Source organism: Pituophis catenifer, unplaced genomic scaffold (assembly GCF_029215685.1).
Source record: "Pituophis catenifer annectens isolate HBS135680 unplaced genomic scaffold, rPitCat1.0.hap2 SCAF_2, whole genome shotgun sequence".
Taxonomy (NCBI): Eukaryota; Metazoa; Chordata; class Lepidosauria; order Squamata; family Colubridae; genus Pituophis; species Pituophis catenifer.
In genome coordinates, this window is record NW_027256882.1 from 24,055,841 (window position 1) to 24,083,261 (window position 27,421).

Consider the following 27,421-nt stretch of genomic DNA (forward strand, 5'->3'; position numbering starts at 1 on the left):
AATGTTAGAAAAAAGAGGAGATTGTGATGCAATTTAAGTAATATAAAATAATGGAAAACTATATGGATGTATGAATGAATTGAAATAAGTTTTAGAAATATGAACAAGTTTGACAAATGAGATGGTAATAGTTGGAATATTTTTACCTAAAATTAGAGAAATTGTAACAATTGGAATATTCTCAATTGCATTGTTGAAGTTTATATAATGATAAGCTTTAGAAATATGAATACATTTGATTAGGGAAATTGTAACAACTGGAATATTTTTAACTGCATATTTGGAACCTAATCAAAAAAGAACAAAGGTGAAATGATATTGTACTATGAATTAATTAGATTGTGGTAAAAGTAGAAATGATTAAGAAGTTGTTTGAAGAGGTATAAATACATTTGTTTGACAAAGTAAGAGATAAGATTCAAGGAAATATATGGTATAAAATAATTTGGTTTATTATTATTATATAAAGAGAAAAGATTGTTATATAACTAACTGATTTTTATTAAGATGTTGGATTGTATTATTTGGAATAAGATTTAAGGAAATGTATGGCATAAAGCATTTTGGTTTATTATTTTGATAAGAAATGAATGATTGTAATACTAGGAATTATATTAAGTGAGATTTTAAATTTAAGGGGTTTAATATAGAGATGAAGGGAAAAATTGAATTTGGTTAAGATTAGAGGTAGGATGAAGGGTAATATTGGTATAAAAAAATAGAGAGAATAAATACTATGGCAAAAAGGGAATATATAAATTGTGTTGAAATGACTAAAAATTGTTTAAATTTGTGAACTGGCCAATACTCTGTTCAAAAAAAATACATTGTATGTTTGTTTGTGTAAAAACTAAACTTTTTAAAAAAGAACATTTGCAGGTAGTCTTCGACTTACGACCACAATTGACCCCCAAAATTTCCATTACAAAGGCAAGACAGTTGTTAAATGAATTTTGCCCCATTTTACAACCTGTCTGGCCACCGTTAAGCGAATCACTGAGGTTGTTAAGTTAGTCACACGGTTGTTAAGCGAATCTGACTTCTCCATTGGCTTTGCTTGTCAGAAGCTCCCTAAAGGGGATCACACAACCCCAGGACATTGCAACGGTCATAAATATGAATCAGTTGTCAAGCTTCTGAATTTTGATCACATGACCACGGGGCTGCTGCAAAGGTCGTAAATGTGAAAAAGTGGTCATAAGTCACTTTTTAAAGTGCCGTTGTATAACTTCAAACGGTCACTACACGATTGATTGTAAGTTGAGGACTACCTGTTTATCTTTACTCTTGGAACTATGGCTCTATAGGTAGTTCTTAATTTATTATCACACCAGATTTTCTACTGCTAAGCAAGGCAGGTGTTCAGTGAGCTACACCCGATTTTACGACCTTTTTTGCCATAGTTGATAAGCAAATCATTGTAGTCGTTAAGGGAATCATGCGGTTGTTAAGCAAATCCCGCTTCCCCCATTGACTTTGCTTTTAGGAAGTGGGAAGGTTGCAAATGTAATCACATTAGGGCGGCATATAAATCGCATTAAACTAAACTAATTAAACTAAACATGTCCCCGGGACTATGCAACCATTCAATCATTCAATCAGAATAGATCTGGAAGGGACCTTGGAGGTCTTCTAGTCCAACCATCTGCTCAAGCAGATCCTATACCCATGATGGCGAATCGGTGGCATGTGTAGCCATATCGGTGGGCTCTGGATTTTGGGCCTTCTGGGCCCACTGGAAGTAGGGAAACAGGCTGTTTCCTGCCTTGGGGGGGGAGGCCCGTTTTTCTCTTTCCCCAGGCTCCAGAGCCTTTCTAGGAGCTTGAGAAGGGCAAAAATGACCTTCCCCACCCCCCCGGAGGCCAGAAACGGCCTGTTTTCCAACTTCCGGTGGGACTGGAAGGCTCGTTTTTTGCTCTCCCCAACCTCCAGAGCCTTTCTAGGAGCCTGGGGAGGGTGAAAAACGGGCCTTCTGGGCCCACTGGGTGATCACGTGCCAGAAGCGGGGGGGGGAGGGTTAAGCGCGCATGTGCGGGGGCAGGGTACATAGAATTATGGGTGTGGGCATGCATGCGTGCGACCCCCCTTCCCTCCCTGGCACGTGATGGCAAAAGGTTTAGCCGTCACTGTCCTATACCATTTCAGACAAGCAGCTGTCCAGTCTTTTCTTAAAAGTCGTTGGCCCCCACAGATGGGGTTCGCAACTTGGGCATCCTCCTGGACTCACGGCTGTCTTTTGAAGAGCATATGACGGCCGTAGCCAGGAGGACTTTTTATCAGGTTCGCCTGATTCGCCAGTTGCATCCCTTTCTGGATCGGGACTCGTTACGCACGGTCACTCACGCCCTTGTCACCTCACGCCTGGATTATTGTAATGCTCTCTACATGGGGCTCCCCTTGAGAAGCACCCGAAGGCTCCAACTGGTCCAGAATGCGGCCGCGCGGGTGGTAATGGGAGCAATGTGGCGCTCTCATGTAACCCCCCTCCTGCGCGAGCTGCACTGGCTCCCAGTGGTCTTCCGGGTGCGCTTCAAGGTTTTGGTTACTATCTTTAGAGCGCTCCATGGCTCAGGACCAGGGTACTTACAAGACCGCCTCCTGCCACCAATAGCCTCTCACCGACCAGTTCGCTCCCATAGAGAGGGACTCCTCAGGGTGCCGTCGGCCAAACAATGTCGACTGACGGCCCCCAGGGGGAGAGCCTTTTCTGTGGGGGCACCTATCATCTGGAACGGGCTTCCCCCGGAGTTACGAAACATCCAAGACTTACGCATATTCCGCCGAGCCCTGAAAACATTTCTATTCCAACAAGCTGGTCTGGCCTAACTCTCCCTTTTTAATTGGCTTTTAAACTGTCTTTTAAATTGGGTTTTAAACCTCTTTAGATAAATTTGGATGTTTTTTTTAATCTTTGAGCCTAAATTACTTAATCTGTTTCTTAATAGTTTTTAACTTCTATATGTATTTGTATTTATTATGGCTGTTCACCGCCCTGAGTCCTTCGGGAGTAGGGCGGTATACAAATATGAAAAATAAATAAATAAATAAAAAAGCCTCCAGTGATGGAGCTCCCACGACTTCTGGAGGCAAGTTGTTCCACTGATTAATTGTTCTAACTGCTAGGAAATTTCTCCTTAGTTCTAGGTTGCTTCTCTCCTTGATTAGTTTCTATCCATTGTTTCATGCCCTGCCTTCTGGTGCTTTGGAGAGTAAGTTGACCTCCCTCCTTTTTGTGGCAGCCCCTCAAATACTGGAGTACTGCTATCATGGGGTACTGCTCTCTATATGGAGCTCCCCTTGAGGAGCACCCGGAAGCTCCAGCTGGTCCAGAATGCGGCCGCGCAGGTGGTTATGGGAGCGGCGTGGCGCTCCCATGTGCCCCCCCTCCTGCGCAAGCTGCACTGGCTCCCGGTGGTCTTCTGGGTGCACTTCAAGGTTTTGGTTACCACCTTTAGAGCGCTCCATGGCATCGGACCGGGGTATTTACGAGACCGCCTTCTGCTACCAATAGCCTCTCACCGACCAATACACTCCCATAGAGAGGGGCTTCTCAGGGTGCCGTCGGCCAAACAGTGTCGACTGGTGGCCCCCAGTGGGAGAGCCTTCTCTGTGGGGGCACCTACCATCTGGAACAAGCTCCCCCCAGAGATACGGAGGATCCTGGATCTGCGCACGTTTCGTCGTGCTCTCAAAATTTTTTTATTTCAGCAGGCTGGCCTAGCCTAACTCTCCCTTTTAAATTTTTTAAATTGTTTGATTTGTTTTATAAATTGGGTGTTTTAATTTGTTTTTCGGCCAAAATATTTAATAATTTTAATGGACTTTTAATGTTTGTATTATCTGTATTTTATCTTGGCTGTTCACCGCCCTGAGTCCTCCGGGAGTAGGGCGGTATAGAAATTTGATAGATAGATAGATAGATAGATAGATAGATAGATAGATAGATAGATAGATAGATAGATAGATAGATAGATAGATATCCCCCTTAGTCCTTCTTTTCCCTAGTCTAGCCAGACCCAAATCCTGCAACTGTTCATGTTTTAATCTCCAGCAACCGTTCATGTTTTAATCATCTTAGTTGCTCTTCTTGGTACTTTTTCCAAAGCCTCAACATCTTTTTTTGTGACCCAAACTGGAGGCAGTACTCCTGGTGTGGTCTTACTAAGGCTTTATAAAACCGTACTAACACTTCACGTGATTTTGATTCTATGCCTCTGTTTCAGGGGTGGGTTCTAAATTTTTTTACTACCGGTTCTGTGGGCGTGGCTTATTTTGTGGGTGTGGCTTGGAGGTCATGTGACTAGGTGGGCATGGCTAGCTGGTCAGAGTCATTTCTGGAAGGTCCTCGCACTTACGACCAGTCCTCGCACTTACGACCCGACTCATTTGTTTGCTTTTAACACTGATCAGCTGTAGGACGGCCCTTTGAAGCCCCGTGGCAAGAGTTTAAACAGTTTTTTTCCCTCTAGTCATCAGCTGGGACTCAGGAGGCAGCAATAGATTGGGGGTGGGACCAAATAAAAGGTAAGAATAATGTGGGGGGGAGGGCGGGGGGGGAGAACCGGTTCGGTGACGTCATATCGTCATCGCTACTGGCTCGGCCGAACCGGACCGAACCGGGAGGAACCCACCACTGCTCTGTTTATACAACCAAGGACTGTATTAGCTTTTTTGGCCCCTGCCACACATGGCTGGCTCATGTTTTAAGTATTCTAAAGACACGCTGGTTACCAAGTGCCCAAACTTTTGCTCACATGACTCTGGGGGATGCTGCGACGGTTATAAGTGCGAGGACTAGCTGTAAGTCAGTTTTTCAGCACTGTAACTCGAAAGGGTCACTAAACAAACGATTCTAAGTCAAGGACACCTCGTTTTTCTTCAGGTTCTGCTGTTAGGACTGTCTTGGTAGAAAAGGGGAAGTTTCTACTTCCCTTCAGCCCCAGTTCATACTGACATCTGCGACTTCCGCCATCTTTTCCCCTGGTTAAAAGCTGACTTGTGGGATCTTTGAATTTAATTGGCAGAGTCTCATAAATCTGAAATGCGCTGAACATCAATGAGAACGTATGTCTGGGTGGCTTTGCACTGCAGACCAAAAATTTCAGAATACTTTAACACAGGGGTCTCCAGCTTTGGCAACTTTTAAGACTTGTGGACTTCAACTCCCAGAATTCCACAGCCAGGTTTGCTGACTGTGGAATTCTGGGAGTTGAAGTCCACAAGTCTTTAAAGTTGCCAAGGTTGGAGACCCCTGCTTTTAACAAATACTAGTTATAGCAATGTTGTATTTTTTTTTCTTAGTTGCATTTGACCATGTTTATTTATATTCTCAATGTTCCACGCCTGTCAATGGGAATATTTACTGATCAGCTCCAGAAAGGAGCCATTGTGAAACCCATTGATCACTGGGGGAATCTGAGCCTATGATGTGTTACAAACAGCAGCTGCTCATAGAATATAAAAAAAAAAATCAAATAGCAATAGCACTTAACACTTAGACCAGGCGCAGGGATCAGCAACCTGCAGCTCTGGAGCCACATGTGGCTCTTTCACCCCTCTGCTGCGGCTCCATCACTCAAAATATGCGTCACAACTGCCAATGTGCAACACCCGTGCGTGCGGTCCCATTGTGAACTGGTAGTAAAGGTAAGTAGCACGCACCCCTGCTTTGCCCACACAGCCAAGTTTTTCTCAATATCCTGATCTGATGAAATTCCACAACCGGAGCAGTGTTTCTCCATCTCAGCAAATTTGAGATGTGTGAATTTCAACTCCCAGAATTCCCCAGCACAGTACTGAAGAAGCAATCTTCCCCTTTTGCACAAGGGGGAAAAAAAGGGAGTTATTGCTTGACCTCCAGGGCAAAAACAAAAGGAGAAGAGAAGATTGGAAAGAGGAACAACCTGGCAGGAAAAAAAAAAAAAGTCCATCATAGCAGAGAATGCAGAAAGTGGAACTGTGGGTCCAATCTGACCTCGAACAGTCGTTTTAATTTCCCTCTTATTGCTTGTATGTTTAAAATCTGCAAGCTAGAACCGAGCTGCCTGCTAATTACTTTTGGTTAAACCACTTTGAATTGGGGTGGGGTTTTTCCAGCTAAAAAATTGGGTAAAAACATCCCAGAATTCCCCCATTTCTAGATTTTGGAAGCTGTATAACCCCAACATGTGAGAAGGGTTGCAAGTCAGAGAACTTCTCTGGTCTGCTGGTTTCATCAGATAAGAATGTGTGAACGGTTTTGTGCTCTCCCTTTCTACAAGCAGGGGTGGGCTGCTGGGGGCTCGTTGTATTTTAATGTTTGTATTGTGTGTTTTTAATTTTGGCTGTTCACCGCCCCGAGTCCTTCGGGAGAGGGGGCGGTATAAAAATTTAAAAAATAAAAAATAAAATAATAATAAACCCCTAGGTAAGATTCTGCGCAGTTCGGAGAACCCCCCCAAATCCCATTCCTGGCTGGCCCCACCCGCCCCATCCTGCCCCTCCCAGGAGTCCCCACGTGGCCCATTCTGGATGCAGGTAATTGCAGGGCGTGCGCAGAGGCTTGGGGAGGACAAAAAACGGGCCTACCAGAAGTTCGGGAAGGCCTCTGGAACCTGGGGAGGCTGTTTTTGCCCTCCCAGAGGCTCAAGGAAAACCTCCGGAGCCTGGGGAGGCCAAAAAGCCCCCCTACACACCATGGTGCAGGCCACACCCACCATGGCCACACCTACCCAGTAACTGGGCAGAGAACCCCTTGCTAAAATTTTTGAAGCCCACCCAGGGCCGGATTTAGATGAAAAGAGGCCCTAGGCTATTCCACTTATGAGGCCCTTTCACCTATAGCGAAAGTGTAATTTTAATTTTGCTAACAATTTGAATGTAGGCCCCTCTTGATCTTGAGGCCCTAGGCTGAAGCCTAGTTAGCCTATAGGAAAATCCGGCCCTGAGCCCACCCCTGTCTAAAAGTAATCTTTGTTTCCAGCCTGGCAGCACAGAGCTCGTCTTGGAAAAAGTTAAGTGTGTTAGTATTGGGATAGGAGACCAAAAAGGTCCCAGGATTGCAGATTTGTCTGGGAAGTAAACAAAATAAATTTCCAGAAAACAGTAATGGTAAACGACTTCTGTTTGGCCTGCGAGAAAATGGTAGGATAATGAAAGCCCCCACAAGCTTAACTTAAAGTATTCCTGTGTTATGAAATAACCCAACTGCTTCACAGAAAATTGTTCTCCTAAGATCCAATCATCATAACTGTCTTTGAATATTCAGGCTCTGCTGAAACAAGATTATAGGTAGTCCTCGATTTACAACCACAATTGAGCCCCAAATTTCTGTCGCTCAGACATTTGTTAAGTGAGTTTGCCCCATTTTACGACCTTCCTTGCCACAGTCGTTAAGTGAATCGCTGCACTTAACCGTGCAGTGCATAGTTTGTAATTGTACTGTTAAGTTAGTGACAGGGTTGTTAAGTGAATCTGGCTTCCCTAGCGATTTTGCTCGTCAGAAAGTGACTGACAGTTACAGAGTTACAAAAAGGGATCACACGACCTCAGGACACTGCAACCATTATAAATACAGGTAGTCCTCAACTTATGACCACAATTGAGCCCAAAATTTATGTTGTGAGATGAGTGAGATGGGTTAAGTGAGTTTGCCCTGTTTTACGACTTTTATTGCCGCGTTTCTTAAATGAATCATTGCAGTTGTTAAAATTAATAACACGGTTATTAAGTGAATCTGGTTTCCCCATGGACTTTGCTCGTCGGAAGGTCGCAAAAGGGGACACTGCAACCGTCATAAACATTGTCAAGTTGTCAAGCATCCAGTGTAAGTAAATCAGGTGACCAAGGGCCTGCTGCAACGGTCATAAGTGTGAAAAATTGTCATATAAGTCATTTTATTCCAGTGCGGTTGTAACTTCGGTCATTAAATGAACTGTTGTAAGTCAAGGACTACCTGTACAGCAAAAGTACCCCCACCGAACAATGTCTTTTATTTAGTGAGATTGTTGTGACCTAGGCTTCCTGAATCATTAAAACACACGAGTAATACCAAAATCCTCTTTTATTACAACAGCTATGAATTACGTTCATTCATAGCTGAGTCCCAATTAGTTGCAAAAAGTTCTTCAGGAGAAGTCCTTTGGGATAATCACCAACCTTTATCTCCCTTGACACGCTGCCAAAGACCTACTTGGCCAAAGCCACAGGGAGTCCAGAATCACCGACTGGAAACAGAATTAACAATGTTGCTTTCCTGCAAAGAGCCCATGTGCCTTTGCTTCTCTTTTAAGCCTTAAAGGGGCAATCATCTCCAGGCCTTACTCCCAAGTTGTCCCTTTTGTTTTAATTGTTCTTGCCTTCTGGCAGCTCTGCAACAGGCTCCTCCTGTTCCTCTCTGATGTCCGACTCTGGAGGCTCCGGAGTCCACGCATAACTCCCAGATGGCCCTGGCCCCATCTCTGCCTCTGACACAGAGCCCTCGTCCGAGCCTTCCCCAGACTCCAGGACTGGCCCATGTTCCTCCCCAGCCTCCCCACTGTCCGACTCCGCTACCAGTTCTGGAGGCTGCTGGCGGACCACAACAGAGATGTACAACACTAAAGCAGGAACTCTTGCTGAGCAGCTATGAAAAATTTTGAGGAGGAAAAGAGAAAGACATACAAAAATGGCCCCCGGCCTGAAGCCCAGAAAGTACCACTCAGTCAAACTGAGGAACAGCTAAGGCCTGGAGAAGCTGAGAAGAGCCTTTCCCTGAAACCCTGCAGAATGGCTGCCAGTGAATGGCTCAGTTCACACAACCCATTAAACCAGCTATGAGAAAAGACCTAGAAGGTACATTTGGAAAACGAGAGCTTTACATTCTGTGGAACCCAGCTCATTATTTGCCTCTTTTCTGGCTCTGTGCATTTGCACAAACCTCCAAGTGGGTTAATTTGTTGACCAGGTTATAAATGTTGTGTGAATACAGCAATGTACACCACTCTTCTACAATTAAGGAGCCTATATTTCCTACAACCAGCATAAGGTTTGTGCTCACATCAACCAAACTGCAACCCAGTTACCAACTTTGAGGCTAGCGTGTTGTGCAACTGGCCCCATGTGTAGTTGTGTAGTTTGGTACATTGTGCAAAGGCTGGAAAACAGCTCCATTGAGGAAATCATCTCTAGATTAACCACAGATGTGTGAGTCAACCATAGCAGGAGAGTTAAAAACTACTCTACTGAGGGGGAGCTGGAGATCAGACAAGGCCGGGTAGACAATATTAAGTTAAATACCCTTGAGAATTAGGCAGCCTCCTAAGCTGCTAGTCCTCTGCAAAAAGACTGCAGATGAGCACTCTTGTTTTGCATCCCAAAGCAACCCACAATCCTTAAACTGCCAGAGACCCACAGGTAATCTTCGACTTACAACAGTTCAAAATTACAATGGCACTCTAAAAAGGGACCTACGAGCATTGCAGGATCCCCATGGACACGTGATCAAAATTCAAACACTTGGCAAATGACTCTTATTTATGATAGGCACAACATCCTGGGATCACACCAGGATGTGCGACCTTCTGACAAAGTCAGTTAACCACCATGTTACTAACTTAATGACCGCAACGATTGCCTCAACAACTGTAGGCAAGAAAGTCTTAAAATGAGACACAGCGCACTTAACAAATGCCTCCCTTAGCAGCAGCAATTCGGGGCTCCATTGGGGTCGTAAATTGAGGACTATCTATATCTCAAAATTTGGGACAACCTCTCGAAGTGTCCAAGAAAAAGGGATCCGGGGTCTGTCTGAAGACAAAGCAGAAGCCTAAAAAAATGGGACAGCCGGTATCCTCCCTTAAGGGGGAGAAATCCCTCTCAAGGGGGTTTTGCTATTCAGGTGGACTGGCACTCATCTGAACTGAATCAGAATAGAGCTGGAAGGGATCTTGGAGGTCTTGTAGTCCAGCCCCCTGCTCAAACAGGAGATCCTATATACCATTTCAGACAAGAGTCTATCTACTCTCTTCTTAAAAACCTCCAGTGATGAAGCACCCACAACTTCTTAAGGCAATCTATTTCACTGGTTCTCACCGTTAGGAAGTTTCTCCTTAATTCCAAGTTGCTTCTCTCCTCGATTAATTTGCATCTATTGTTTCTTTTCTTGCCTTCAGGTGCTTTGGAAAATAAATTGACCCCCATTCCCTCCTCTTTGTGGCAGCCCCTCAAATACTGGAATACTGCTATCACGTCCCCCTCAGTCCTTCTTTTCTCTAGACTAGCCAAACCCGAATCCTGCAACCGTTCTTCCAATGTTTTAATCTCCAGGCCTTTCATCATCTTAGTTGCTCGTCTTTGCACTTTTTAATCTTTAATTTTTTTTTTTAATTTGATTTATATGCCGCCCTTCACCGGAGACTCAGGGCGGCTTACAATGTGCTCAGCAATAGCCTTCATCCTTTTGTATATTTATACAAAGTCAGCTTATTGCCCCCACAAACTGGGTCCTCAAACGGATTTGTAAGCCCGGTCCACACTTTCCAAAAGAAGGCAAAGAAGAGCAACTATGATGAATGATGAAAGGTTGGGAGACTAAAACATAGGAAGAACCCTTGGAAGAAAAAAATAGGAAGAAAAAAATCTATTTTTTTTTCTCCAAACAAAGTCTACAGAGGAGATTATTATTATTTTTTTTAACATGGTGAGATTCTTGCAAGGGTTCTTCCTATGTTTTAGTCTCCCGACCTTTCATCATTCATCATAGTTGCTCTTCTTTGCCTCCTTTTGGAAAGTGCGGACCGGGCTTACAAATCCGTTTGTAAGCCTTCCCACAATCATCTTTTGATGTTAACCAAGTTAAATCAGAGATTGTCAGTCCTCCAGGTCATGGTTGTGTCCCCCCACCCACCCAAAAAAAACCCAGAAAGTCCAGTTTCCTCTTGGAAAAAAGCACCTTTTGGGGTTAAACCAGACATGCACAACCCAACAACGCAACAACAACCCAAAGCTGGCACAGCAAGTCGTCTGAACCCATCTTCCCCTCCCAAAAGGTGGATGGCTGTGGCTGATGGCCTTGGTTAGACCTACTTACCTCTAGGGTTGGGGATGGTGGGAAGTGGGCTGAATGCAGGCTTGTGCTCTTGCCTGCCCCCCTTCCCTTAAGGAGCCCCCAGCCCCGATGCACCCCTTTTCTTTTGCACCGGCGGCTCCGGTTCCCCACCCTGCTCCGCTCGCAGCCGCCGTCTCGGCTCGTCTGCGCACCAACTGCAAACTGCACATCCCCGGAGTGTCAAGAGGAGAAATGCGCCGCCCCCCCACTCCCTCCCTCCCCGCACGCCCACAAATTCCCACGCCGCTCTAGGCCTCCCGGCTCGTTGGTTTTAACCGCGGCGGCTCCGTGGCTTTGGGAAGTGTAAGTCCCTCCCATCTCCCTTCTCGCATTTCCGGCCCCGAGGGAGGGAGGGAGGGGGCGGAAGGAGGAAAGGGGCTCCTCACGTGATCCCCGTGGCGTCACGTGATCGCCCTCCCCCTGCGGGCGCGAGGGAGGCGGGGCGCAATCTGGCGCAGGGAATGCTCTTCTTAAACCAGGGGTCTCCAACCTTGGCCGCTTTAAGACTTGTGGACTTCAACTCCCAGAGTTCCTCAGCCAGCAAAGCTCTAGGGGGCAAAGCTGGCTGAGGGGGCAAAGCTGGCTGAGGAACTCTGGGAGTTGAAGTCCACAAGTCTTAAAGCGGCCAAGGTTGGAGACCCCTGTCTTAAACCCTGCAGGTAGTCCCCGACTTCTGACTCCAATTGAGCCTGTTAAAAGTTCTGTTGCAATTGGTTAGGCGGACTTTGCTCCTTTTACGACCTTTCTTGCTGCGGTTGTTAAGCGAATCACTGCCATTGTGTTAAGTTAGTAACGTGCTTGTTATGCGAATCTGGCTTCGCCATTGGCTTTGCTTGTCAGAAGGTCACAAAAGGGGAATCCCGTGACCTTGGAACAGTGCAACCATCATAAATGGTTTTGGTTACTACCTTTAGAGCGCTCCATGGCTCAGGACCAGGGTACTTACGAGACCGCCTCCTGCCACCAGTAGCTTCTCACCGACCAGTTCACTCCCATAGAGAGGGGCTCCTCGGGGTACCGTCGGCCAAACAATGTCGACTGGCGGCCCCCAGGGGGAGAGCCTTCTCTGTGGGGGCACCTGCCATCTGGAACGAGCTCCCCCCGGAGATACGGAGGATCCAAGACTTACGCATCTTCCGCCGCGCCCTAAAAACGTTTTTATTCCAACAGGCTGGTCTGGCCTAACTTTCCCTTTTAAATTGGCTTTTAAATTGGGTTTTAAATCTCTTTTAGATAAATTTGGATTTTTTAATCTTTGAGCCTAAATTATTTAATCTGTTTTTTAAATAGTTTTTAACTTTTGTATGTCTCTGTATTTTATTTATGACTGTTCACCGCCCTGAGTCCTTCGGGAGTAGGGCGGTATACAAATATGAAAAATAAATAAATAAATAAATAAATAAATAAATAAATAAATAAATAAATGCGAGCTATCATAAATTTCTCACTTAGCAACATAAGAGTTTGGGCTTGATTGTGGTTGTAAGTCGAGGACTATCTGTAATTGAGCCCAAAAATTCTGTTGCTAAGCAAGACAGTTGCTAAGTGACTTTGGCCCCATTTTAGGACCTTCCTTGCCACAATTACTGTTAAGTTAGTAACAGTTGCTATGCGAATCTGGCTTCGCCATTGACTTTGCTTGTCAGGTCACAAAAGAATGGAATCTCATGCCCTTGGAACAGTGCAACCGTCATAAATATGAGCCCATTGCCAAGCGTCTGAATTTGGATCCCGTGACCATGAAGGATGCTGCAGTGGTCGTAACTGTGAAAAATGGTCATAAGTCACTTTTTTCAGTGCTGTTGTAACTTTGAATGGTCACTAAATGAACTGTTGTACGTTCGGGGACTATCTGTATTAAGTTGCCAAACCTAGGAATTGAGAGTTTATTGTAGCCGAATATCCTTGGCTGGATTTGAATCAGTCACGTTTTTTGTCATTTTAATGTGCAGGTAGTCCTCCACTTATGACCACAATTGGGCCCAACATTTACGTTGCTAAGTGAGACATTTGTTAAGTGCATTTTTTTGCCCCATTTTACAACTTTTCTTGCCATATTTGTTAAGTGAATCACTGCAGTTGTTAAATTAGTAACCTGGTTCTTAAGTGAATCTGGTTTCTCCATTGACTTTGCTTGTCAGACGGTTGCAAAAGGGGATCAATAGAGAAAAATAGGAGGAGGAAGGAATATTAGGTACATTCTCCACCTTGAGTTATTTATAAAAATAACACAGGATTTTATGTATTTATTAAATTTATATGCTGCCCATCTCACTCCCCTTCTGGGTGCCTTAGAAATAAATGTTATTATGTAGAGGTAGGTCAAAGGTCATGGTGCCAAGCTTCGAGCAGCACACTGCCTTAGCTCATGTGCTGTAGGTCTTTCCTGCTTCTATGATCTAATTCTTGGCTTTGATCTGCATTATCTCACCTTCAGAGGATGGCATCTTGAGAGGGGGGTGAATATTTTCTATCCAGTTAGAATACTGTTACTGTCCAGTCTTTTATCTGCTTGTGTAAAATTGTATAAAAATAAAGCTCTGGAGGAGAGTGGGAGAGACATCTGGGGAGAGACATCTTGGAACAGAGCAAAAGCCTGGACCTCTGATTTACAACATTATTATACAGGTAGTCCTTGACTTACAACAATTTGCATAGTGACTGTTTGAAGTTACAACGGCACTGGAAAAAATGACATGACCGTTTTTCACACTTAAAACCGCTGCAGCATCCTTATGGTCATGTGATCAAAATCCAGACGCTTGGCAACCGAGTTATATTTATGACCGTTGCAATGTCCCAGAGTCATCCCCTTTTGTGACCTTCCGATCAGCAGTCAGTAGAGAAGCCAGATTCACTTTACAACCGTGTGTTACTAACCTAACAACTGCAGTGATTCACTTAACAACTGTGCCAACAAAGGTCGTAAAACAGGTCAAAAGTCACTTAACTGTCACGCATAGCCACAGAAATGTTGGGCTCAATTGTGATTGTAACTCAAGGAGCACCTGGTATTTATAAATCAGATATAAAAGTTTATAGAATTGAACTCGTTAACCAGTTGGAACAGCTTGCCTTCGGAAGTGGTGGGTGCTTCATCACTGGAGGCTTTTAAGAGGAGATTGGGCAGCCATTTGTCTGAAATGGCATAGGGCAGGGGTGGGCAAATGCGGCCCTTTTATGACCTGTGGACTTCAACTCCCAGAATTCCTGAGACAGCCAAGCTGGCTGAGGAATTCTGGGAGTTGAAGTCCACAGGTCATAAAAGGGTCCATATTTGCCCAGCCCTGGCATAGGGTTTCTTGCTGGAGTTGGACTAGATCAGTGTTTCTCAACCTTGGTAGCTTGAAGATGGATGGACTTCAACTCCCAGAATCCCCCAGCCAGCGCTGCTGGCTGGGGGATTCTGGGAGTTGAAGTCCACCCATCTTCAAGCTACCAAGGTTGAGAAACACTGGACTAGATGACCTCCAAAGTCCCTTTCAGCTCTATTCTGATTGAAAAATAAAAACAGATGACGTTGGGGGGGGGCCTTCCACAGCTCGTGTCTGCCACGTGTCCCGTCAACGGAACGAACTCGGGAGAGTAGGGGAGAATTATTTGGCGCTTCCTTTCGCGGAACAAAAAGCTCGGTCCGCCAAAAGGGTTCATTTCGGAGCAGCGAGCCGGCTTCCTAGATCGGCCCCGGCGTTGTGCGTCAGCCCGGCGCGAGAGAACGAGCGAGCGTGCGTGCGTGCGTGAGGAGCGTGGAAGGCCCCCACCTTTTTCCCCCCACCCCCAGCCCTCGCCTCGAAGCTCCGCCCCTTTCCCCCCCCCCACCACCCCAACTCTCTACATTTTGAATTTCTCAACTCGGGAGGTTCGGCTGTGAGTTTCGGAGGCTGCTTTGTCCTGCGGGAGGGGCGGGGGGCGGAGGGGAGGGGGGCGAGGAGACGGAGAGGGGGAGGATCGGGGAGGGGGGGGACCCGTGGGGGGGGGAGGAGGAGGAGGAGGAGGAGGAAGGCAGGGTGGTCTAGTGGTTAAAGGCACCGGGATACAGAGAGGAGCGAGGCGGCGAGGTCTAATGCTGCCTTGGGCGTGAAAGCCGGCTGGGTGACTTTGGGCCGGTTGCCTCTTCCTCGCTCCCCTCCACGGCAAGATCGGAAGACGAGCCGATCCGGGCGGTGATCTGTTGATCACGACCAACAGATCGATCCTGGGATGACCCCCCCCCCGCAAAAAATAAAGGGGGATCTCCTTTTTTGGGGTGGGTTTCTAGGGAGAAACACAAAGTGGGTGGGGAGGGGTCCAAGGCTGATTCTGTGTGTGTTGGGGTGGGGGTGGATGGGATTGTATGGGTAGTCCTCAATTTATGGCCACAATTGAGCCCAACATTTCTGCTGCTAAGCGAGACTGTTGGCTTGCCTGGGTTTGGTCCCGTTTCATGACCATCTTTGCCAGAGCTGTTAAGAAGGGAATCAAGGTGGGTTGTTCGGTTAGCGACATAGTTGTAAAGTGAATCCGGCTTCCCACGTTGACTTTGCTTGTCCGAAGGACACGCACACACACCCGCCCGAGACATTGCAACCGTCGTAAATGTGAGTCGCTTGCCAAGCGTCTTGAATTTTGATCACGTGATCATGGGGATGCTGCAGTGGTCGTAAGTGTGAAACAGTTGCCAAGCGTCTTGAATTTTGATCATGGGGATGCTGCAATGGTCATAAGTGTGAAACAGTTGCCAAGCGTCTTGAATTTTGATCGCGTGATCATAGGGATGCTGCAGTGGTCATAAGTGTGAAACAGTTGCCAAGCATCTTGAATTTTGATCATGGGGATGCTGCAATGGTCGTAAGTGTGAAACAGTTGCCAAGCGTCTTGAATTTTGATCATGGGGATGCTGCAGTGGTCGTAACTGTGAAACAGTTGCCAAGCATCTTGAATTTTGATCACGTGATCATGGGGATGCTGCAATGGTCGTAAGTGTGAAACAGTTGCCAAGCGTCTTGAATTGTGATCACGTGATCATGGGGATGCTGCAATGGTCGTAAGTGTGAAAAACGTTCCTAAGTCGCTTTTTTCAGCGCAGTTGTAACTTTGAACAGTCACTAAGCGAACTGTTGTAAATTGAGGACTATATGTGCTGTATTTATTGCTCAGTTCTTCCCTTTTCTGCCCAATTCAAGGCAAAAAAAGGTATTTATCCAGGCTGATCCGTGTTCTGGAAAACAAAAGCAGAGTGGGGAAGAAAGAGTAAAAATAACAGGTTTTTTTTTTTTAATGTTTGGAAACAACTTCCCAGGGGCTTTGTTGTATAGATAGTCCTTGACATACGACCACACTTGAGCCCAAAATTTATGTTGCTATGTGAGACATTTGTTAAGTGAGTTTTGCCCCATTTTACCACCTTTCTTGCCACAGTCGTTAAGTGAATCACTGGAGTCATTAAGTTAGTAACATGGTTGTTAAGTGAATTCGGCTTCCCGGTGGACTTTGCTGGTCAAAAAGTCGCAAAAGGTGATTGCAGGACACTGCAGCCGTCGTAAATATGAGCCAGTGGCCAAGTGTCTGAATTTTAATCACGTGACCATGGGAACGCTGCAACGGTTTTATGTGTGAAAAATGGTCGTAAGTCACTTTTTCAGTGCCACTGTAACTTTGAGCGGTCACTAAACGAACTTTTGTAAATTGAGGACTACCAGTATATTAACCTAGCACAGGATGAACAAACAGAAAACATTTTGTAATTCTGCTTCATTGCTAGGACCTATTTTGCAGAAATCTAGAAAAATCCTTCCACTTAAGGCTAAGGATAAAAAAATACCACAGCTATTATTGTATGAAGTAGATTGATCTGACAGAAAGTGACTACACAAGTAGTCCTCGACTTACAACAGTTCATTTAGTGACCATTCAAAGTTACAATGGCATTGAAAAAAGTGACTTATGACCGTTTTTCAGAGTTACAACTTTTGTAGCATCCCCATGATCACGTGATCAGGTGCTTGGCAACTGTTTTATACTTATGACCATTGCAGTGTCCTGAGGTCACAAGATCCCAGTTAACAACCTTATGACAAGCAAAATCAATGGGGCAGCCAGATTCACTTAAGAACCGGGTTACTAATTTAACCACTGCAGGGATTTACTTAAATGTGGCAAGAAAAATCGTAAAATAGGGCAAACCTCACTTAACAAATTTCTCAGCAGCATAAATTCTGGGCTCAGTTGTGGTCGTAAGTAAAGGACTGCCTGTATTTGCATCGCCTCAGAAATCATAAATTGTGGCTAAAAACCGATAAAACAGGCATTTAACTAACTTCCTTCCTTCCTTCCTTCCTTCCTTCCTTCCTTCCTTCCTTCCTTCCTTCCTCTCTCCCTCCCTCCCTCCTTCTCTCTCTCTCTCTCTCTCTCTCTCTCTCTCTCTCTCTCTCTCTCTCTCTCTCGGTTGAGACTAGAAAATTTCACAGCTATTGTGTGAAGTAGGTTTGGTCTGAGGCAGAGTGACTGTATTTGCATCGCCTCAGAAATCATAAATTATGGCTAAAAACTGATAAAACAGGCATTTAACTTCCTTCCTTCCCTCCTTCCTTCCTTCCTCCCTCCCTCCCTCCCTCCCTCTCTCTCTCTCTCTAGGTTGAGACTAGAAAATTTCACAGCTACTATTGTATGAAGTAGGTTAGTCTGAGGCAGAGTGACTGTATTTGCATCATATCAGAAACTGTAAACTATGTCTTACAAACGATGATAAAACACAGGTGCTTTTTTGGGACAACCATGACCTGGATGACTGAGAATCTCTACAGACTTTTATAAAGATAAAACAGGCATTTAAGTCCTTTCCTCCCTCCCTCACCAACCCAGCCCGCCAGGATGAGGATTAACCTTGAACCTAAGTCTCTATGCTCTTCGTTAACATCTTTGCTTCCTACATTTGCCCACAACTTCCTTTACCGTTTCCTTTCTTCCCACCAGAAAAAAGAGAAAAAGATAAAATAGTAACAGTCTTTGATCTTCCAGATGTGGTGCTTCAACTGCCAACAGCCGCAACTGGTTGGTTGGCACCTAGACTCTTCAAAGAATATACTGTGGGCACCCAATTTCCACACAGCTTTTTTCTCAAATTCAACAACCTTTAAGATGCATCGCCCTTCCAGTTTCCAGAATTCCCCAGCCAGCTAAGGCCACGGATCTTAAAAGTTGCTGAGGTCGAGAAACATTGAGCCAGATGTAGTAATAAGCTTACATTTGCTCAATCATGGTTTATCAAACGAACCACCATCAGCTTGCGTTCATCCCATGCTCTCAGTCAAAACTGAAGGAACAACATTTTATTTAGCACAGCGTGTAACCCAGTTAACGGGTTTTTGTGAATGGGAGAATTGGAATTCTTTTATCCCAAAGCAGGTTCAGACTTTTAATAGGTTTACTGAAGGATAGATTTGGTCGTTCTGTATCTCAGAATCCGAGTTTTCATCCATTATAACTATGGATGACTTACGACCGAAATAGGAGCTGGAAAAAAAAATGGTCATTTAAGCAGTGCAGACATTAAGTGAGGCATCATGTGACCACACCCGATTTTACCAGCTATTTTGCTGGGGTCATTAAGCAAATTGCCATGGTTGTTAAGTGAGACGTCACACGCGTCCTTCACCATTGGCTTCCCCACTGACTTTGCTTGTTGCTGCTGGGAGGGTCACAAATGTCAGTCGTGTTGGCTGCAGATCACTGGTGCCCGTGATGGTCGTAAATATCTCAGGTGCCTAAATTATGACCCCGTGACTATGCGGACACTGCGATGGTTGTAAGAGCGAAGACTGGTTGTAAGTTTTTAAAACAATGCAATATGCTGACTCTGTAAAATAAATAGAATATAATTCTTTATTGGCCAAGTGTGATTGGACACACAAAAGAATTTGTCTTGGGGCATACTTTATACAATATTATTTATTTATTTATACAATATTGCCAAACTTTCGAATTTTGATTGTGCATCCATGGGGATACTGCAGTGGTCATAAGTGTGAAAAACAGTGATAAGTCCCTTTTTTCAGTGTCGTCGTAACTTTGAACGATCACCAAATGAACTGTTGTAAGTCGAGGACTACCTGTACTGGACCGGCATAGGCCCTCAGCCTACAGCTGGTCACAATGCGATCTGCAGTTTGACTGGGACCTCACAGTCACATTGAGGGGAGAATACTATGCCCTGTTTTGATAAGTGATAGCAATTGTCGCTGATAATTATCCATTGATGAATGTCCACTGACTTTATTTTATTTTTTTGATCCCAGGGATACCCCAAGGATGAAAACCGAAAAGGAAGCTGCAGGCAGCCCCACTGCTGAATCTGAGGGGAGCCTCCAGCTTGTTGTGACCGGCATTGTGGGAGAGGATTTGCCTATAGCGATGCCATCGCAGATTAAAATGGAACCGGAAGAAGGACAGGTGACAACTTGGGAAGACCGGTGGCAGAATTTCCTTAAAGAAGCGGAGTCCTCTTGCTCCATGTGGGGAAACACCCCACCGGAAAGCTGCCAGGATCTCCATGGGAGAAGGATCGTCACCATCCCGCCCGCCTTCAAACAGGACGAACAAACCCGTTCCGAGGAAGCCCATCGTCAGCATTTCAGGAGGTTCTGCTACCAGCCGTCTGAAGGTCCCCGAATGGCTTGCAAACGGCTGAAGAAATTCTGCTGGGGGTGGCTGCAACCAGAAAAACGCACCAAAGACCAGATCCTGGAGCTGGTGATCCTGGAGCAGTTCCTGGAGATCCTGCCTCTGGAGATCCAGAGAAGAATTCGGGGGTACGGAGCGGAGACATGTTCGCTGGCAGTAACTCTGGCGGAAGAGTTCTTGCTGAGGCAGCACGAGACGGAGCAGCTGGAAGAGCAGGTGAGGAGACAGGTAGTCCTCAACGTACAACTGTTCGTTTAGCGATCTTTCAGAGTGACCACGGCATTGAAAAAAGTGACCTATGGCCATTTTTCACTCTTATGACCATTGTAGCATCCCCATGGTCACGTGATTTACATTGGGATGCTTGGGAACTGACTCACTGAAGGGCTGCCACCTGCCCTTCAAATAGGAGTTGTAAGTCCAGGAAGTCTCCCCCCTTCCGTTCCCCAGATTATGCACCATTCTTGAATGGAAAAGGGTGACCCATCCAAGGTCAAAGTTAGGTTTCCTTTCTTTCAAAGGTTCTTTCTACAGCTAGTTGCTTTTAATCCAATTATTTATGCTTAATATTCCGCCTGGACTATTGTAATGCTCTCTACATGGGGCTCCCCTTGAGGAGCACCCGGAGGCTCCAACTGGCGCAGAGTGCGGCCGCGCAGGTGGTAATGGGAGCGACCTACTACCACCAATAGCCTCCCACCGGCCGGTACGCTCTCATAGAGAGGGGCTCCTCCAGGTGCCGTCGGCCAAACAATGTTGACTGGCAGCCCCCAGGGGGAGAGCCTTCTCTGTGGGGGCACCTACTAACTGGAACAAGCTCCCCCCAGAGATACAGAGGATCCCGGATCTGAGCACCTTCTGCCACGCTCTAAAGACCTTTTTATTTCACCAGGCGGGCCTGGCCTAACTTTCTCCCTCTTTTTAAACAATTTTAATATTTTAATATTTTTAATCCTGAAAGTTTAAATTTGTTTTAAATTGATTGGGGTTTTAATCTGTCTGGGTCAAACTATTTAATTCGATTTTATTTCTGCTTTTTAAATTTTGTATGTATGTATTTTATTGTTGGCTGTTCACCGCCCTGAGTCCTTCGGGAGTAGGGCGGTATACAAATCAAATAAAAGTAAAAGTAAAGTAAAGTAAGGCAAGAAAAAACAAGAATAGAAGAAAAACACCCTTGAGCCATGTATCTCAGCATTCAACAATAGTTTTCAAATAGCACTAAATTTATCAAAAGAGAAGTTATTGTTGTTAGGTATTACCGTATTTTTCGGGCTATAAGATGCACTTTTTTGTCTCCCAAAAGGGCGAAAATGTCTGTGTGTCTTATAGACCGAATATTGCCGAAGCCCCACCCACCCGCCAATCATTTTTTGGCCTCCGCACAGCCTGTTTTCGGGCCATTTTCGGCCTTTTACAGGGCTTTTTGGGCCCATTTTCGAGGCTTTTTTCAGCCTATTTTGAAGCTATTTTGGCCCGTTTTCGGGGCTTTTTTTGGCCCGTTTTTTAGGCTTTTTTTGGCCTGTTTTTTTGGGGGGGGGAAATGGGCTGAAGAAAGCTTCGAAAACTGGCCAAAAAAACCTTGAAAACACCCCCCAAAAAGCCCCCAAAATGGGCCAAAGCCCTCAAAACGCCCCAAATAAAGCCTCAAAAATGCGCCAAAAAAAGCCCCCAAAACGGCCTGAACAAAAGCCTCAAAAATGCGCCAAAAAAAGCCCTGCAAACAGGCTGAAAAAAGACTGGAAAAGGGTCGAAAAAATGCCCATAAAAAGGGAGGGCAAAAACCTTTTTTTATTGTTTTCCTCTTCTAAATTTAGGTGCGTCTTATAGTCCGAAAAACACGGTAATTAACCGTTCTAGCATCTGTAGCAGATCTGATACAAATTAATCTGTATTTGAATTTTAGCAGTCACTTTTCCTGTTAGAGCTTGCCTCAGCATGCCAATTATCCGAGAATTAGATTGTCTGAAAATTTCCACTTTTAAGCAATTCTTAATTTTGCAACCATGGGTGAAAATACAATTAACTCCTTTTCTGTTTAGTTTTGACCTATCTCCATCAAAAAGGTAGAATAATCCCAACTCGCAAATTCTAATCTTCTGTCTTTTTTGTTGTTATTATTCCTTTAGGTCCCAAGTCCAGATGATGAACAGGCTGGAGATTTCTGTGATTCTGAGCAGCCTTCAGTGGGGACCCCAGAGAGACCTCCCTATAAAGAGATGAAACTGGAAGGAAACGAAGATGCTTCCTTATTAGGTCAGGATTTTCTGTTTCCTCAGCTCTGGATTCTGTGTTAAGAAGACCAAATACTTTTAAAAATCCTTTTTAGCGTGGTGACTGAACATGCATTCGGTTTAATTGTGCTTGATTCTTGGCTTCCAATTTTTGGATTTTTTTTTTTGTGATTGTCAAACCAATACATGTTAACCTATCCTATGGTTAACTGTAACTATGATTGGGCAAAAGGGTTAACATTTCCATTTTCCTCTTTTTTAATTTTTTTAAAAAATCTTTCTAGGCGGCAGAGATCATGGCAGATCATGCTACCTAGGGGCATAGGTTTGCCCAGTGTATATGTTTGCATATGTGTTTTATTTATGTTACTTATTTAAATATTTAATTTTTTTGTGTAGGCCAGTGTTTCTTAGCCTTTGCAAGATTAAGACGTGTGGACTTCAACTCCCAGAATTCCCCAGCGAGCGTGAGAAGTAGAAATCTACACATCTTAAAGTTGTGAAGGCTGAGAAACACTGGGATAGTTACTCAACTCTGCATAATCAAATTTATGCTTACAAACATTAACATTTTAGAAATCATAATACAGGTAGTCCTCGACTTACGACCACAATGGAACCCCGAATTTCTGTTGTGAAGTGAGACATTTGTTAAGTGAGTTTTGCCCCCATTTTACGACCTATCTTGTCCCAGAGTTGTTAAGTGAATCGCTGCAGTTGAGAAGTGAGTAACATGGTTGTTAAATTGTTTCCCCATTGACTATGCTTGTCAGAAGGTCGCAAACGGGGATAACGCAACCTTGGGACCCAGAAACCGTCATAAATATGAACTAGTTGCCAAGCATCTGAATTTTCATCACAAGATTAAGGGGTTGCTGCAAAGGTCATCACTGAAAAACAGTCGTAAGTCACGTTTTTCAGTGCTGAACTGTTGTAAGTCGAGGACTACTTGTAATATTGACATAAACCCTTTTTTATCTTTAAAGGGTTAAGTTAGCTAAATCATCAGAATGTTCATAATCTATATACCGTATTTTTCGGTGTATAAGACGCACCGGAGTATAAGACGCACCTTAATTTTGGGGGAGGAGAACAAGGAAAAAAGTATTTTACCTCTGCCTACCAGCATTTAAGGTGGTGCCGCCCTCCTCTTCCTCCTGCAAGTGAGAGGTGTAGGGACTACTCGCTTTCCCCCAAAGAGACTCCTAGCATGCTTTGGGGGGAGGGACAGAGCACAGCCTGAGGAACAACCCTCGCTCTTCGGGACAGTGGGGGGGGGGGAAATCTCCTCTGCCGCCCGAACCCGCGATCCCCTTCCGGATTCCAAACATGGGGTGTGTGCAGAGACAAAAAAAAGTGCACCGTGTTTCAGGCGGCGGATCTGGCCAGGAGGAAAGAGAAGAGTCTGCTGAGAAGGAGGACGGAGGCGCGCGGCTCTGCAATGTGCAGAAAAACACTTTTAGGCGTCAGCGCTACAATCTCCTCCCCGAATCCAAAGCACTTCCCAGTTCCCCGCTGCACATTGCAGGGGAACTGGCCGCCACCTGAAGCGCGACTCTTGAGGTTTGCATTTTGGAATCCGGGCAGCGATGGCTGGAAAGGAGGAACGTTTCCCTTTAGGGGCTCCCATTCAGCTCGGCTTGGCTCCTGGGCGCAGAGAGGGTTAGGCGGCGGCGGCGGCAGCTCCTCATATTGCTGGGGAGTGAAGTCAGCGCGGCCAGAGGGTTGACCAGCCGCAAATCGTGGCACCCGCCTTGTTCCCCAAAGCTGCTGGGCAGATTCCCCCCCCCCACTGTCCCGAAGAGGGAGGGTTGTTCCTTAGGCTGTGCCCCGACCCAGATCCCTGCTGCCTGGAACTGGCCGAAAATGGCCGAAGGGTGGGGGCCGGCGGGTGGGTGGGGCTACATTCGGCGTATAAGACGCACCCAGATTTTCACCCCCTTTTTGGGGGTAAAAGGGTGCGTCTTATACACGGAAAAATACGGTAAGTACTACTGTTGCCAAACAATATGGTGTATTACTTGTGTTTCACAATGATAACATAAAACATAACATTGTACATTTCCCCACCCCCACCCCCATTCTAGAAAGCGACCAAGAGATGTATCAGCCTATCGAGGAAGATCAGACAGACACTTTTGACCGATCAGAGATAGAAGATGTTGTCGTTGACTATCCCGAAGAAAACGAGACGCAGAATTCAAAAGAGAGTGAGCTGGACGGGGTCAACCTCTGGAGGTTCACTGTCCCTCCGAGACAGCACAAAGATGGGCCACGGCACACCTGCCTCCTTTGTGGGAGAGCGTTTACCCGAAAATCAAGCCTGAATAGGCATCTTATTATTCATACCGGAGAGAAGCCCTACAAATGTGTTCACTGTGGGAAAAGCTTCAATCGGAAGACCAACCTGCTCTCCCACGAGATGGTCCACGCCAGAGACAAGTCGTATCAGTGTTCGGACTGTGGGAAAAACTTCAAACCGAAGTGGGGTGTCAACGCCTACCAGATCGACCACACCGGAGAGAAGGTGTACAAGTGCATTTCTTGTAAGAAGAGCTTCCGGCAGAGATTAGAATTGGGGAGGTTGTTGAACGGGCAAAAGAAGGAGCTCACCGCAGGACAGTTGAAAGGGGAGTGGAAAGACGGAGTCTTTGGCCCTCTAGAAGAAGACCGCGAGAAACAGGCGGAAGGTGAGATAGCCGAAGACAAAAATGTAGCCATGATTGGTCCGTACGACGATCTCGATAAAATGAACAGCTCGCCGACGTTGTATAAGGGAAGGCAGGGGAGCCCCTGTCCGATTTGTGGGAAGGTCTTTGCCACGCAATCAAGTGTGAACCGACACAAGAGAATCCACACGGGAGAGAAGCCGTATCAGTGCTCCGACTGTGGGAGAAGCTTTAATCAGAAGACGACTCTTCTAACCCACATTGTGATCCACACCGAGCAGAAGCCGTATCAGTGCTCGGAGTGTGGGAAGCACTTCCGGCATTCCTCGGGCCTGTTGGTGCACCAGAGGATGCACACGGGAGAGAAGCCCTACAAGTGTGCCATCTGCCGGAAGAACTTCACCCAGCGGGCACATGTGGTCAAGCACTTTGTGAGAAAGCATGCGCGAGAGAAGCCATCGGCTTACCTTTCTCAGTCCCCCCAGTAATGGTGGCAGCTGTTATAGGATGGCATTCTTTTGCCTTGAGTTTGGAAATTGGTTTCTCCTCAGGAGCTCCCCCTCCTTGGTGTCCTCACAACTTTGTTTCCTTGTAGTTCACAGCACTGAGCACTTAAAACCACCAGGAATGCGCGACCTGCAGCCTCAGGTCACAAGCGGTGGGTTGCCGTTTTACAGAAGAAACACTCAAATTAAGATCTAAAATAGACTTGACTGTGCTTTAAAAGAGCTCCTCCTCAAACTCGGGTTGTGTGGGGAAGCAGCACCGTCTGTTTGGTCCATCAAATATGCTGAAGACAAAGATGAAAAGATGAAACTGTCCGCTGCCTCAGTGAAACAACAATGTGGGTCGTCCTCACTTACTGACTGCTTCATTCAGTGACCAAAGTTACGTCAGTGCTGAAAAGCTAACTTTATGACTGATGTCTGCCCTTAACGACCTTCATAGCGTTCCTTGGTCACGTGATCGGTCTCACAGTCAGTATGCTTTGTCCTGTGCCTAACCTGTTTTTCTTTTTTTTTGTCACCTTCCTTGCAGTTTGGAGAGATTGGAGAAGATTACAAGAGAGTAAGTGGGCACAAAATGTGGAATACACATTAAAAGCAAAGTAGTGGCAATAGCAGGCAGTGTATTCTCCATTATGTACCCGCTTACTCTCTTGTAATCCCTTCCTCTTCAAACTCTCCACTGTGTAAGCAGGGTGGGGAGAAAACAGGTCAGGCGTAGGAGACCTTGCCTACAGAAAACCCTCTTTTCTGCCCCTCTCACAGAACGGAGGGATGAGGGGATTACAAGAGAGTAAGCAAAACACACAATGGGGACTACATTGGGCTGTTTACATAGCCAGAACCAAGACACTGATTTCAATGCATATTCCCTATTGTGTGCTTGCTTACTCCCTTGCAATCCCTTTCTCTCCAATGAATGTAAATATACATGTTAATTCCCTTTTTGCTTATTATCACAGTGCCGGGTTTAGCATTCCAGAGGATTGGGCAAATAGAGAAAAGGGAAACCCAGTGACAGTCATGTGATTTCCCACTTAGTGACCGCTTCACTTAACAACAGCTGCCGGTCCCAATTGTGGGTGCTAAATGCGGACTACCTGTGTTCCAAAATATGGTAGCCATATCAAAGAATTGGCAAGTTTTTGAGTGAATGGGAATGACTGCAATGTATAACCGGTTGTAGGTAACCCTGGCGTTCTTTTGCACTGTAGCTCTTTTAAATGAAATGCTCGGTTTTTATGTTACTTCTAGGCATCCAGAGTGTATGCGTGGAGAGGAAAATGATGAAAGCACGTGTGACATTGTGACATGAGCTCCACCCCTTTAGTATATGTGCCAGGACGTTCGCACATAAGAAAGGGACAGCGCTTGCTCTGCAATGCTACAACGCCGCTTTCGTCATGTTGATCTGGGTTCGCCTATTAACACTTTTTAATACTTTTTAAAAATTGGGATTCTCGTGAGAATTTCAAACATTTACAAATAGTGCTGCTGGTACAATTTTAACAGGCCCATGATGTCGGGATAACAAACTTGTTTCTCATGTTATGCAAAGTGGTTGTTGCTTAACCTTGGCAACTTGAAGAGGTGGGTACTTCAACACGGGGCATCTGCCCTCTGAAATATTACCTAGGCATTTTTATTCTTTAGCGTCGACTGATTTGGCTGCTCTAAGTAGGAACTGAATGACTCTTTTTTTTTAACTCGGCTGTTTCTTAATCCAGCCACTCAATATGTATAGCAAACTTCCCTTTGGAAAGAATTGAATCTGTTCTGTTTACTTAATTATCATTAACGTAACCCGATGCTTGTTTTCACGCTCTGCATTCCCGCTTTCCTGCTGGAGATAGGCTGAAATATTTCAGCCTTTGACTGATTTCTCAGAAAATTAGTTTCTCTGTGGTTCTCTGTGGCAAGTGAGTGATGGGCACAATCTCTGTCGATGGAGAGGGAAGGTCGAAATTTGTTACTCTTCGCAGAAGCTGATTAGAATAAACCTAATAAGAACATTGGATCCGAAGCAACATCTCTTTCGCGTGTCCAGCGTGGGAATTATTGCAACACTTTCTCTAATATTCTTGCCTTCTTCAAGAGTCCAGTGATTGCGATTGCAATTTTTTTTCTGGGCAAAGAAATATTCATTGGTATGGGAAGTAGTGAAATACAGGTAGTCCTCAACTTAACAACAGTTCATTTAGTGACCGTTCAAAGTTACAACGGCACTGAGTGACTTTTATGACCGTATTTCACACTTATGACCCTTGAAGCATCCCCATGGTCATGTGA

The 27,421-nt window shown here is 45.4% G+C and overlaps 1 protein-coding gene across 1 annotated transcript; it reads left to right on the forward strand.

Moving 5' to 3' along the window:
• The first annotated feature begins 14,847 nt into the window (after positions 1-14,847).
• On the forward strand, positions 14,848-27,147 carry LOC139311861 (zinc finger protein 397-like). Its single transcript, XM_070936385.1, has 4 exons — positions 14,848-14,932; positions 19,339-19,939; positions 21,853-21,979; positions 24,045-27,147. The coding sequence occupies exons 2-4, from the start codon at positions 19,352-19,354 to the stop codon at positions 25,112-25,114; spliced, it is 1,785 nt and encodes a 594-aa protein (XP_070792486.1). The 5' UTR covers positions 14,848-14,932; positions 19,339-19,351; the 3' UTR covers positions 25,115-27,147.
• Positions 27,148-27,421: the final 274 nt, after the last annotated feature.

Coding starts and splice junctions, on each gene's coding strand:
- LOC139311861 (XM_070936385.1), top strand. CDS start 19,352: ATGAAAACCGAAAAGGAAGCTGCAGGCAGCCCCACTGCTGAATCTGAG. Junction 19,940..21,852: donor CGGAGCAGCTGGAAGAGCAG/GTGAGGAGACAG, acceptor TTATTCCTTTAG/GTCCCAAGTCCAGATGATGA. Junction 21,980..24,044: donor CGAAGATGCTTCCTTATTAG/GTCAGGATTTTC, acceptor CCCCCATTCTAG/AAAGCGACCAAGAGATGTAT.